This window comes from Polyodon spathula, chromosome 44 (genome assembly GCF_017654505.1).
Source record: "Polyodon spathula isolate WHYD16114869_AA chromosome 44, ASM1765450v1, whole genome shotgun sequence".
Lineage (NCBI taxonomy): Eukaryota > Metazoa > Chordata > Actinopteri > Acipenseriformes > Polyodontidae > Polyodon > Polyodon spathula.
The window spans coordinates 2,768,034-2,781,250 of NC_054577.1; the positions used below are offsets into that span (position 1 = coordinate 2,768,034).

The 13,217-nt window shown below is 49.4% G+C and overlaps 1 protein-coding gene across 1 annotated transcript; it reads left to right on the top strand.

Annotated features, from left to right (window-relative positions):
• Nucleotides 1–3,540: 3,540 nt before the first annotated feature.
• LOC121305717 (solute carrier family 2, facilitated glucose transporter member 4-like) lies at nucleotides 3,541–9,259 on the top strand. Its single transcript, XM_041237440.1, has 10 exons — nucleotides 3,541–3,675; nucleotides 3,761–3,885; nucleotides 4,242–4,357; nucleotides 4,880–5,042; nucleotides 5,155–5,342; nucleotides 5,875–5,979; nucleotides 6,550–6,651; nucleotides 7,333–7,536; nucleotides 7,814–8,005; nucleotides 8,093–9,259. Exons 1-10 carry the CDS (start codon nucleotides 3,629–3,631, stop codon nucleotides 8,105–8,107), a joined length of 1,257 nt encoding a protein of 418 aa, XP_041093374.1. The 5' UTR covers nucleotides 3,541–3,628; the 3' UTR covers nucleotides 8,108–9,259.
• Nucleotides 9,260–13,217: the final 3,958 nt, after the last annotated feature.

The window sequence follows — 13,217 nt, forward strand, 5'->3', positions numbered from 1 at the left end:
TCTGTGCTTTACAATGCTTCCCTATGCTTTACCAGACCTCTCTGTGCTTTACAATGCTTCCCTATGCTTTACCACACCTCTCTGTGCTTTACAATGCTTCCCTATGCTTTACCACACCTCTCTGTGCTTTACAATGCTTCCCTATGCTTTACCACACCTCTCTGTGCTTTACAATGCTTCCCTATGCTTTACCTGACCTCTCCGTGCTTTACAATGCTTCCCTGTTAATAATGAATTCAATTACATTTTGAAGGGAGGTCTTTTTCAACATTGGAATTGAAGTGCTACATTGTAAAGTTTCTTGTGATGCTGAATCCACATCACAAAGCTGTCTCTGCTTCTGCAGAGTGAGGCAGGCTAACCTTGGAATCCTGTCACAGGTCTGTGTTTTGTAATCACTGGACTAAATAAACACACACACATACACACTGAGACTGAGACACACACACACTGAGACTGAACTCTGACTCTGTGTGTGTGACTCTGACTCTGGTGTGTGTTCGTGACACAGACTCACACCCGAGATCGACCAGAAGTGTGGCTCCCTGGACCCTTCGAGCTGAGAGATCATCTGGGAAGCACCCTGGCTCTAGTACACACGAGAGACCTCGGAGGGAGCGACTCCTACGGAACCCTCCCTGGCTCTAGTGGATCACCTGAGGGAGGCGACTGGGAGGGACGGGAAGCCGTGGTGTATAGAAGAAAAGCAGTGTGGCTCTAGTGGAGCTGAGGAGGGACTGGGAGGGAGGGAAGCAGTGTGGCTCTAGTGGAGCTGAGGAGGGACTGGGAGGGAGGGAAGCAGTGTGGCTCTAGTGGAGCTGAGGAGGGACTGGGAGGGAGGGAAGCAGTGTGGCTCTAGTGGAGCTGAGGAGGGACTGGGAGGGAGGGAAGCAGTGTGGCTCTAGTGGAGCTGAGGAGGGACTGGGAGGGAGGGAAGCAGTGTGGCTCTAGTGGAGCTGAGGAGGGACTGGGAGGGAGGGAGGTAGTATTTCAGCACACATAGTTCCTGGGTCATACGTATTCACTGGGCTCAGAGCTGTCAAAGTTACAGGAACAATAACAGAGGGATTGGATTTCAGGACAGAATGCTGCTTGACCCCGGCAGCTGTTGGCAGGAACAGTGGAGTTGGCCTGTGAAAGACAAGCTGTCTCCTTGTCAAAACCGCGTCTTAACATTGAGCAGCAAACCACAAGGGCTTTGAAGCGGCAGGCAATGCGGCCTGCAACTCAACCAGCAACATCATCTGAAATCTCTGTCATGGCAACGGCAAAGCACCCAGTCCCTCTCGGCTCTAACCACTAGTTGTCTGTCGGCTGTGACAGAGTGTGTTTTTCTTTTTTGTTTTGCAGCAGGTGACTGGGACGCTGGTTCTGTGTGTTTTCTCAGCGGTTTTGGGGTCCCTGCAGTTTGGGTATAACATCGGAGTCATCAATGCACCCCAGAAGGTAAGCTAATGAAGCCGGAGCCTTCATGGAGAGGGCACTGTCGCCATTGCAAAACCACCTGTCTCGTTCTGCTCATTGTTGTTGTCGAAAGATGCTGTCTGGGGCTGTGATTGGCTGACTCGACAGTTTGCAGGTAGAGGACTGGCTGCGTTTGGTGGCTAATAAAATAAATGTGGACCAGTTGTGTCTTTCTTTAATTGCTGTCCAATAGATGAGAACTGAGCTTTTATTCCAGAAAGTCAAAATGAAAAAGCTGGTATTTGAGTGGATTGATTTTGACTTTGATACATGGTTCATGCCGTGACCATCCAGCGGCTTCTACTGTCCGGCCAGGCTGCTCTGTTTATTTGCAGACTGTGTGTCCCTCAACAGAGCTCACGTTCGAGGGACACGGTGTTCCCTTTCACTGCTACCCTGGGACACACGGGGGGGGCGGGGCGTGTGTCAGGTGATCTCCCGAAACTACCCCTGACTTGCTGCCAGCTCACAATTTAAACCAAGGCAAGCTCGGCATGGTTAAAAGATGGCAGGCCAGCAGAGAGATTCCAATACTGAGCGCAAGACTGAAATCAGTTCTCAATTCCAACACACACACACGCACACAGCACACACACACACACACAACCCTACCTTAACACTGGGGTTGGGGGTCAGGCCATCAATGAATCACATTGGGGTGTGAATTGAAAAGCCTGAACTATCCCAAACTGCCCCAGTGTACATGCAGGGAAGGCAAGTACAGTGAAGCAGTGTGGCTGCAGTGGGTAGAGCTGAGGAAGGACTGGGAGGGAGGGAAGCAGTGTGGCTCTAGTGGAGCTGAGGAGGGACTGGGAGGGAGGGAAGCAGTGTGGCTCTAGTGGAGCTGAGGAGGGACTGGGAGGGAGGGAAGCAGTGTGGCTCTAGTGGAGCTGAGGAGGGACTGGGAGGGAGGGAAGCAGTGTGGCTCTAGTGGAGCTGAGGAGGGACTGGGAGGGAGGGAAGCAGCGTGGCTCTAGTGGTTAGGGAGGGAGTAATGTCAACATTGTGGCGTGTGATCCTCGGAAGCAGTCGGAGCCAAAAATATCTGACAGCTATCCCATTCCGAGGAATCCCAGCCCAGCTGACCAGGAATGTGGGCTCCAGTAATGAAAGGGATTATTTTTAAGGAAAGGTCACAGGGTTGAATTCAGGCCAGGTCGGGAGAGTGAAGCTAAGCCAAATGAAACTCTCCTACGAGACGAGAAGACTCGTCCTCTATTAATGAAACTCTCCTACGAGACGAGAAGACTCGTCCTCTATTAGTGAAACTCTCCTGCGAGACGAGAAGACTCGTCCTCTATTAGTGAAACTCTCCTACGAGACGAGAAGACTTGTCCTATATTAACCCTGTCCTAGATCTGCCCTATACTAGTTGCATTGCCATTGAAGATCATTGAGGGTATAGTTAGCATACTGTGATCTCATTCTACCAGCCTCGTCCCATTGTAGCTGCTCCAGACCAGTGCTACCACAGCTACAGCTCTCCCATTAAGATCATTTGAGAAGGGGTGTTTTACTAGGGTGTTGCCATGGCCACTAGGGGTATTTTTGATCATGTGACCCGATGCTGGATCGCAGTTGGTTGATTTTTCAGCAGTGTCGAGTTCTGCCCTGTCAGCTCTGATTGAGGCAGGTCGCTCCCTCCTGAAATAGTGCAGGCGTGGGGGTGGGGTAGGGTCAAGGAGTTTGTACTTGCCTTCCCTGACACACAGTCAGTGACTTTCGAATGGAAGCTGTCTGTTTTGAGGTGTGTATTAATATCCTCATGACTTGAACGCTGTATACAGAACTCGTGACCAGCTTTCTGAATGTGCGCAGCAAAGTCAGAAGGGTTATTGTATCTCTCTCTCGCTCTCTCTCTCTCGTACACTTCCTCCAGGTCTCACTAATCATCACCTCTCTCTGCCCCAGTCTCTCTCCCTCCTCTCCCAGTCTATCGCTTCGTCTCCAGGGAGGGAACATAATTGGCCAGACGAATTTGGGGAGAAAATTGGGCGCTAAGTGCATTTTTAAAAGCAGCAAATCCTTTCTGTCTCCTCTCGTCTCTCAGATTATCGAGCAGAGCTACAATGCCACGTGGCTGCACCGCCATGGCACCCCCATTCCCCCCGCCACCCTCACCACGCTGTGGTCCCTCTCCGTGGCTATCTTCTCCATCGGGGGCATGCTGTCTTCCTTCAGCGTGGGCGTGGTCTCAGAGTGGCTCGGCAGGTCAGTCCCCTCCCCTCCCCTCTCTGACACACACTCTGAATCGAAGACACCTCTAATCTAACTGTAATCTATTTGGTCTCCGCAGGAAGAAAGCCATGTTGATAAATAACCTCTTGGCTTTCATTGGTGGAGCACTGATGGGCATGTCCAAGCTGGGCCAATCATACGAGATGATGATCCTGGGACGCTTTTTCATTGGCGCATACTCAGGTCTGGAAACGCCTCCCACTTTTCATTTTGGTTCTATTCTGACAAAGAGGGAAGTGCGCCCCCTACTGACCCTTAACTGACATTACAGCATCTATTTATTTATTTATATGCTAGAATACAATATGAACTAGGATGCAACCAGTTAGGATCACAACGAGTTATATCTACAGTGACAGATTAGCAGTGCAATAGTGCAAGGACTGTGCATTAGCTATCTGTATGCAAGGACAGTGTGTTAGCTTTCTTTATGCAAGGACAGTGCTCTAGTCTTTCTTCTCACAATGCAGTGCTTGTATTGCAGTGTGTGACGCTCCCCTCCATTGCAATCTCTTTCTCAAGCTGTTCTTCCTCCACAGGTCTGGCCTCCGGCTTGGTGCCGATGTATGTAGGGGAGATTTCTCCGACCAGTTTGAGAGGGGCGCTGGGAACGCTGCACCAGTTAGCCCTTGTGACGGGAATACTGGTGGCGCAGGTACGAGGGGTTACATTGCGGTCCCCGCAAAGCGAGGGCAGCCTTTGCTGTTGTGGATGATAATGATAAGCAGGAGCCTTATATGATCTTCCCCAGAGTAAAAGCACAGCACAGTACAATAGAGCACAGAGATGTCTGGTAAAGCATAGGGAAGCATTGTAAAGCACAGAGAGGTGTGGTAAAGCATAGGGAAGCATTGTAAAGCACAGAGGGATCTGGTAAAGCATAGGGAAGCATTGTAAAGCACAGAGAGGTCTGATAAAGCATAGGGAAGCATTGTAAAGCACAGAGAGGTCTGGTAAAGCATAGGGAAGCATTGTAAAGCACAGAGAGGTCTGGTAAAGCATAGGGAAGCATTGTAAAGCACAGAGAGGTCTGGTAAAGCAAAGAGAAGCATTGTAAAGCACAGAGAGGTCTGGTAAAGCACAGGGAAGCATTGTAAAGCACAGAGAGTTGTGTTACCCAGCCTGTGTGTTGTCTGTGTTATCCAGCCTGTGCTGACGCTGTCTATCCCATCCCCAGATCTTTGGGCTGGAGGGGATTCTGGGTACAGAGGAGCTGTGGCCGGTCCTCGTCGGGCTGACAGTTCTCCCCACCGTCCTGCAGATGGTGCTGCTTCCGTTCTGCCCCGAGAGTCCACGCTATCTCTACATCATCCGCGGAGAGGAGCAGCACGCCAAGAGATGTGAGCGACCACTGGGAACATTTACCCAAAAAAAAAAGACTTTTGAATGGGGCACTAACGAGGGGCGAGCCTGGGTGACCTCGTTCCCAAACCTTTCTTATGTCCCCCCCAGGTCTGAAGAGGTTGACCGGCAGGCAGGATGTCAGCGAGTTCCTGTTGGAGATGAAGGAAGAGAAGAGGAGGATGGAGATGGAGCGCAAGGTGTCCGTCACTGAGCTCTTCCGCTCCCCCGCCTACAGGCAGCCTGTGATCATAGCTGTGGTGCTGCAGCTCTCCCAGCAGCTCTCCGGGGTCAACGCTGTGAGTCTGTCCCTCCTACTGTCTCCCGGTCCCTCCCAGTGTCTCCCGGTCCCTCCCACTGTCTCCCGGTCTCTCCCACTGTCTCCCGATCCCTCCCAGTCACTCCCACTGTTTCCATCTTCACAGCTGCTCCATTAGATGCATCTCTATTAAGGGAATCTCACACTGGACCTGCACCCACTTACAGAACTGCATACTGGTGGTTCAGCGGTTAACCGAGAGGTTCCCAGTTCAATCCCAGCTCACCACTGACTCACTGTGCATGTGTGTGTGTGTGTGTGTGTGTGTGTGTGTGTGTGTGTGTGTGTGTGTGTGTGTGTGTGTGTGCGTGCGTGACCCTGAGCAAGTCACTTCACCTCCTTGTGCTCCGTCCTTTGGACGAGACATAAAACAAACAAGGTCCTATTGGAAGAGACTCTGTAGCAGCAGCAGCAGTTGTTGATGATGCAGAGTTCACCCCCCCTAGTCTCTGGAAGTTGCTCTGGATAAAAGCCTCCGCTGATTGACTCACTCATACTGTTTTAACCCTCAGATCTTTTACTATTCTACAAGTATCTTTGAGAAGGCAGGGGTGGAGAGTCCAGTCTACGCTACAATCGGGGCAGGGGCGGTCAATACAGCGTTCACAGTGGTGTCGGTAAGGAAATCAACGAGGAACAATTGAATGCTGAACATCACACTCATCACGGAAGAGGTCAAAGTTGATATTGTGTTGCTTTGACTGCGAGTTCATGAGCTGCTCTTCAGTTTTATCTGCCTGACGTAGATCTGTGTAGCACAGGCTGGATCAATTTACCGAAGTAAGAGCCTGGGCCACTTCATCAAGTTTCATTTTGTTTTGCTGGCAGTACCCTAGCTGTGCACTAGGTGGCGCTCACTAATATAAAGTTTGGCTGATCCAGCCTGTGACGCATGCATGAAGATTAATTCAGAGGTTGTAGATCCCTTTAAATTAATACCCTGTCTTTCTAAACAAGGGATTTAGGGGAGCTCCCTGATACAAGCTGAATCTCAAAGCAAGAATTGTGTGGATATAGTTGTGTATAATACTGTATAAAACACAACGTTTGCAAACATGATTCACAGTTAAAAAAACCCAACAGAAACTAAAAAAAAAAAAAAAAAAACTTTTAAAATCGACCAATCGCGCTCGTTTCTATATCTCCCGCCCCTCACCTGATTATTTTCTTTTCTCGTCCAATCACAGCTGTTCCTGGTGGAGAGGACGGGCCGCCGGACGCTACACATGCTGGGACTGGCTGGAATGGCAGCCTGTGCCGTCGTCATGACCGTCGCCCTCGCCCTATTGGTCAGTCAAAAAAGATTACAAAGAAGCTTCAATCTATTTGTGAAGGGCTGTGTAACACCTGCCTGACAGCTTTTAAAATCTTTTTTCCCCCCAAAAGTCTGTTATTATTATTATTATTATTATTATTATTATTGCTGCTGCTGCACCCAGTTGGGGTTCAGAGCTCCCCTCAATTCTATTATTATTAATATTGCAATGATCAGGAGCCAGGAGTTTGAGCAGGGTTACAAACTCACACTGGCCCTGCTGCTGCTGCACCCATTCCTGGGGCTCAGAGCTCCCCTCAATGAAGTCTGTTATTATTATTAATATTGCAATGATCAGGAGCCAGGAGTTTGAGCAGGGTTACAAACTCACACTAGCCCTGCTGCTGCTGCACCCAGTCCTGGGGCTCAGAGCTCCCCTCAGTGAAGTCTGTTATTATTATTAAAAGTGAAATGATCAGGAGCCAGGAGTTTGAGGTAGCACTGTATTCCTTTTAAGCTGAGGGAACTCGGTTCCAGGACGCTGGGCGGCACACCAGGGGAAGACTCTGGGGATTGATACAGCAAAGTGTCTCCTGGAACCAGGTTTGCAGCCTCTGCTCCTGAAAAAGTGGCTTTGTGTTCCCTGGGCTTTAGGGTTTGAAGTGACAGCAGACTCACCCCCCCCCCTCTCCCTCTCCCTCTCCCTCTCCCTCAGGAGCGCGTCCCATGGATGAGCTACGTCAGCATGCTGGCGATCTTCGGCTTCGTGGCGTTCTTCGAGGTGGGCCCCGGCCCGATCCCGTGGTTCATCGTGGCAGAGCTGTTCAGCCAGGGCCCCAGACCAGCGGCCATGTCCGTCGCCGGCCTTTCCAACTGGACTGCAAACTTTGTCATCGGCATGGGCTTCCAGTACATCGCAGTGAGTCGCTCTCGCCACAGCGCCACCCTGTGTCTGGAGGCAGAATTGCAGGGCAAATAAGACAGGGGGCAGGGGAGGGGGGAAGGGGGAGTCAAATTCTCAGATAATGTTTTCCGAAGGACGTCCGCTGAACCTTTTCTTCAGAGCGGCTGTGTGAGAAAAAAAAATAACAATGAGACATTCTAAATTAGGAAGATAATCTGGGGGTACAATAATTGAATGTGACCGGCTGGGGTTTGCACTCACCCCCTCTCTCTCCTCTCCTGTCCTCTCTCAGGAGGCTTGTGGTCCTTACGTCTTCCTCATCTTCGCAGCTCTGCTCTTCTTCTTCCTCACCTTCACCTACTTCAAGGTTCCGGAGACGCGCGGCAAAACCTTCGACCAGATCTCGTCAGGATTCCGTTGCCGGCCAGCCTCCCTCCTCGACATGGAGGAGAAACCCAGCACTGAGATGGAGTGCTTGGGAGAGGGGAGCCTGTCATAGAGACACACCGCCTCCCTCCCTCTCTCTCTCTCTGTCTGCTCCCCCAGCACTGAGATGGAGTGCCTGGGAGAGGGGAGCCTGTCATAGAGACACACCGCCTCCCTCCCTCTCTCTCTCTCTGTCTGCTCTTCCAACACTTAGACGGAGTGCCTGGGAGAGGGGAGCCTGTCATAGAGACACACCGCCTCCCTCCCTCTCTCTCTCTCTGTCTGTCTGCTCCTCCAACACTGAGACGGAGTGCCTGGGAGAGGGGAGCCTGTCATAGAGACACACCGCCTCCCTCTCTCTCTGCTCCCCAAGCACTGAGATGGAGTGCCTGGGACAGGGGAGGCTGTCATAGGTGCTGAGAAACACCGCCTCCCTCCCCTCCCCTTCCCCTCTACAGAGTCTCAACTCATCTAAATTTAAAAAAAACATTTTTAATTTCCTGACATTTCTGCGAGTCATAGAGATGGTGGCAGGTTTTGGAAGAGAGAGACAGAGAGAGAAATGGTATCCAGCACTTTAAAAAGTCCCCACAAGCCAAAAAGCTACTGCTGTCTGCCGGGTGTGTGTGTGTGTGTGTGTGTGTGTGTGTGTGTGTTAGCGTGTGTGTTAAAACTGTGCTGTGGTCCCTCAAAGCCGTGCCCAGGGGGGCAGAACATGTGCCCTAATCTGTGCCACATCTATAACCATTACCTGCAGCTACGGACACAAACGTTTTGCACCCCCCCCCCCTAGAATTTTAAGACTGAGACATCATTAAAAAAGTTGCCAGGATCTTTCATTGTCCCGGGAAGGTATATTGAAATCGCGGGACATATTCCTAAAAACAGGGACAGGTGGGAACCCCCAGTCACATCAGGTACCAAACGAGCTGCTTCTGAATCTGCAAGCAGCATCTCACACCTAGCAAGGGTACTTTATAGATACTTGTTTTGTTCGTTGTGCTTAGAGAGATACAGGAGTCAATAAAACTGAATACAAGGAGTCTTCGGGTGTGCCCGTGCCAGAAATCGATTTTTAAAACAGAAAATGTTATTATATATATATTTTTAAAAAGGTAGTATTTTTTGAAAGGATTAATATTGTATTTATTAGTTTAATAGTCAGTTATCACTGTTTCTGCATTCAGCACAGACTAACTGGTGCAGTTCCACCTCATAGCCACCAGAGGTCACCAAAGCGACACAACCACCCCTTCAGAGGGAAGAGTTAGCAGTAGATGCCTGCTGCCCCCCCCCCCCCCCCCCCCCCCCCCCCCCCCCCCCCCAAGAGAAAACCGACTTCTTAGTTGTGTACATTTCTGTGTAAATACATTGTGTCGACAGACTGCCAAACCAGCCTCAGATTTGTAAAAGCATGCTGTGACCATGATCTGTGTGACTTTATAACAATTTGTATTGTAAATGAAATGCTTATGAGAATGTGTAATGAATATTTATATTAAAATTACAGTTTATAGTCCTGTAGCATGATTGAAGAGCAGATTATATTTAAGATTGTATCAGGGGTGACTATATTAAACTCAACACCAGATATTATATTTTACTGAATACAGTATAGGGTCTTATTATACAATATCAGGGTCTAGCGCTGTATATTATAAAGAGATTTCAGAGGGCTGGATCTCATCAATATCAGGGTCTAGCGCTGTATATTATAAAGACATTTCAGAGGGCTGGATCTCATCAATATCAGGGTCTAGCGCTGTATATTATAAAGAGATTTCAGAGGGCTGGATCTCATCAATATCAGGGTCTAGTGCTGTATATTATAAAGAGATTTCAGGGGGCTGGATCTCATCAATATCAGGGTCTAGCGCTGTATATTATAAAGAGATTTCAGAGGGCAGTACAGTTAGCAGGTGAGAATGGAGTATTCTAATTTTTTGGAGCATTTATAACTGGCATAATTGACCAGTTTTAATTCTCTGTAACTTATCATAACTCTGATTTTGTGAGCAAAAGTGAAGTCTAAATGTTCATTCTGCAGATGCAGCCCCCTAACGAAGCTATCCCCCCTCCCCACGCTGATAAGAGGCTCAGTTTTTGAGGCATGGAGCTTCACAGCCTGCGTGAAATTTCACAGCTCTGATTTACATGAATGCATCTGACTGGACTGTCCCTCCAAACAGGACCCTGGGAACACACGCACTTCAGAAGAGAGGTGGAAGCTTCTAGAATGGAAACACAGATTTCAAATGCATCAAACTACAGCAGTACAGCCGACGTTAGGATTATAACATTAAATAAAAAAAAACTCAAAGGAGAAACTGCACAGACAGTTATTCCACACATTTTTCAAACTAGATTTTAATGACATTATTGCACATGAAGCGTCAGCGCGGTGGTCTTCGCGTGTGCGTGCCCCACCTGGTCGCGTGCCCCACCCTCCTCTCTGAAAAAAGATTTCTGGTTATTTAAACACTCAACGCCCCAATCTACACAAGTTACTGGGATGGGGACCAATATAAAACAAGCATTTGGGCTCTAGTGCCTTCATCAGTGTTACTGAAACTAAACTGAGTCAAGCAGAGCAGCGTTTGGGCTCTAGTGCCTTCATCAGTGTTACTGAAACTAAACCGAGTCAAGCAGAGCAGCGTTTGGGCTCTAGTGCCTTCATCAGTGTTACTGAAACTAAACTGAGTCAAGCAGACCAGCGTTTGGGCTCTAGTGCCTTCATCAGTGTTACTGAAACTAAACTGAGTCAAGCAGACCAGCGTTTGGGCTCTAGTGCCTTCATCAGTGTTACTGAAACTAAACTGAGTCAAGCAGACCAGCGTTTGGGCTCTAGTGCCTTCATCAGTGTTACTGAAACTAAACTGAGTCAAGCAGACCAGCGTTTGGGCTCTAGTGCCTTCATCAGTGTTACTGAAACTAAACTGAGTCAAGCAGACCAGCGTTTGGGCTCTAGTGCCTTCATCAGTGTTACTGAAACTAAACTGAGTCAAGCAGAGCAGCGTTTGGGCTCTAGTGCCTTCATCAGTGTTACTGAAACTAAACTGAGTCAAGCAGACCAGCGTTTGGGCTCTAGTGCCTTCATCAGTGTTACTGAAACTAAACTGAGTCAAGCAGAGCAGCGTTTGGGCTCTAGTGCCTTCATCAGTGTTACTGAAACTAAACTGAGTCAAGCAGACCAGCGTTTGGGCTCTAGTGCCTTCATCAGTGTTACTGAAACTAAACTGAGTCAAGCAGAGCAGCGTTTGGGCTCTAGCGCCTTCATCAGTGTTACTGAAACTAAACCGAGTCAAGCAGAGCAGCGTTTGGGCTCTAGCACAGTCAATGTTATTTTCAGGATCACAAGCACTGCTTTGCCCATTGCAGTTCACCAACCGGCTCTCTAATGAAGGAGAAGCGCGTTTTATAAACATGGGGATGAATCTCCCTACTGCACCCGCAACCCACCCTCGGGTAAACCGTTCAGAACATTAGTTAAAAAAAAAAAAAAACTGAAAACTCCAGTTCCACTTCCCCGTTTAAAAAAACATAGGTTCACTCTGAGCACCAGACATTAAAACACCAAACTAGTCCTGCTGCCCCTCCCCCCTCACCTCTGGCTGCCCATCCTGTCCTGGGGGGCGCCTCTGGAACCTCCTGCGGTAGAAGAAAGGGGGCGGGGCTCTGTGGCGGCGCCATCTCCAGACCCCTCTCCCTCAGGGGCGGGCTCAGTGGGAGACCCCTCCCGAGTCGCCCCCCCTGCCGGTTGAAGCGATGGCGCAACCTGCGTCTGTTCGGGGCGTAGGGGCTCCCCTTCACCGGGGCCCCCGCGGGGCCCGTCACGTTGGAGGCCTCCACACCCTGGGGGGGGGGGACCAGATTGAGATCAAGCGCTCCGCAGGCGAGGGTCGCTGGTGTCGATCAGGCTGATTCACCGTTCAGAGTGAAGAAACAGCTGCTCTGATCTCGGCAGAGCGAGACAAGCAGCGATCGGCCCAAACCCGAGCAGCTGCTTCTTCGCTCTGCACGATCGACGCCAGCAATTCCTCACCCATAATTACAATTGCACGTTTATTTTGAATCATTCTTGTATTTAACCACTTTTGGTGACCCCTACATTCTAGAAGATTATCACAAGTTTCTCCATTCTCCAATCTGCTGTAGCTGAAATTGCATTTGAACTCTGCTCTCGGGTAGCAAGCACAGTGCTGCTAGAAACGCTGCTCGTGAAAAGGATCTTACCTTCTCTCCTTTCACCACGTCGAACTCCACAATCTCCCCGTCCCCAGCACTGCGCAGGAAATTCCTGGGGTTGTTTTTGATTGCAGTCTGAAAATAAATAAAAAATAAGAGGGGGAAACAAACAAGGGTGTGACCTGATCCTTCAAAATCGCACAGAGCCGTGTGCAAATGCACCAGAACGCCTCAAGATGAGTCATTGATCTCCTCTATATACCTGCCCGCATGAAAACACCTCTGGGTGCGACAGTCAATTCCCACTCAGTAATCAGCGATATAGAAACACACTTGTGTGCGACAATGCTAGACCGCTCTGCTTTAATCAGGCAGATGAAACAACTTCTAAAAAGTTGCTATTTTAATATCTTTTTATATAGCGCCTTTCACAGTGGACTGCCACCACAAATCGCATTACAGAGGAAGGCTATGAACTGTGCTATAACCCAGCTCTGGTCCATCGCTATGCTCTCCAGATGCCCGGCTCCAACAGCACAGCGCCCCTACCTGGTGGATAAACACATCTTCTTTGGTGTCATTCCTGTACAGAAACAGGAAACACAAGATCAGGACACGGCGCCGCGCAAAGCCGCTTTCACTTTGAAACTGCTGCATTCAGCAAGACACCTTCATCCAAACAGACTTGCAGAAAATTAAAACATGAGAGATATCAATTGCAGGCAATAAAAACGCAAAGACGGATATGCAAAAGGGATGTCCATCTGCAAAGTCTACAACATGACTAGGCAGCCCATTCCATCCCCTCACCGCTCTCTGTGTGAAGAAGAGTCTCCTTCAGCAACATGACTAGGTAACCCATTCCATCCCCTCACCACTCTCTGTGTGAAGAAGAGTCTCCTTCAGCAACATGACTAGGTAACCCATTCCATCCCCTCACCACTCTCTGTGTGAAGAAGAGTCTCCTTCAGCAACATGACTAGGTAACCCATTCCATCCCCTCACCACTCTCTGTGTGAAGAAGAGTCTCCTTCAGCAACATGACTAGGTAACCCATTCCATCCCCTCACCACTCTCTGTGTGAA

Excerpts from the sequence above, each read along its gene's own strand:
- LOC121305717 (XM_041237440.1), top strand. The coding sequence starts at position 3,629 with ATGCTGTCTTCCTTCAGCGTGGGCGTGGTCTCAGAGTGGCTCGGCAG. Across the intron at positions 5,343-5,874 it reads AGCTCTCCGGGGTCAACGCT|ATCTTTTACTATTCTACAAG; the intron begins GTGAGTCTGTCC and ends TTTAACCCTCAG. Across the intron at positions 5,980-6,549 it reads CAGCGTTCACAGTGGTGTCG|CTGTTCCTGGTGGAGAGGAC; the intron begins GTAAGGAAATCA and ends GTCCAATCACAG.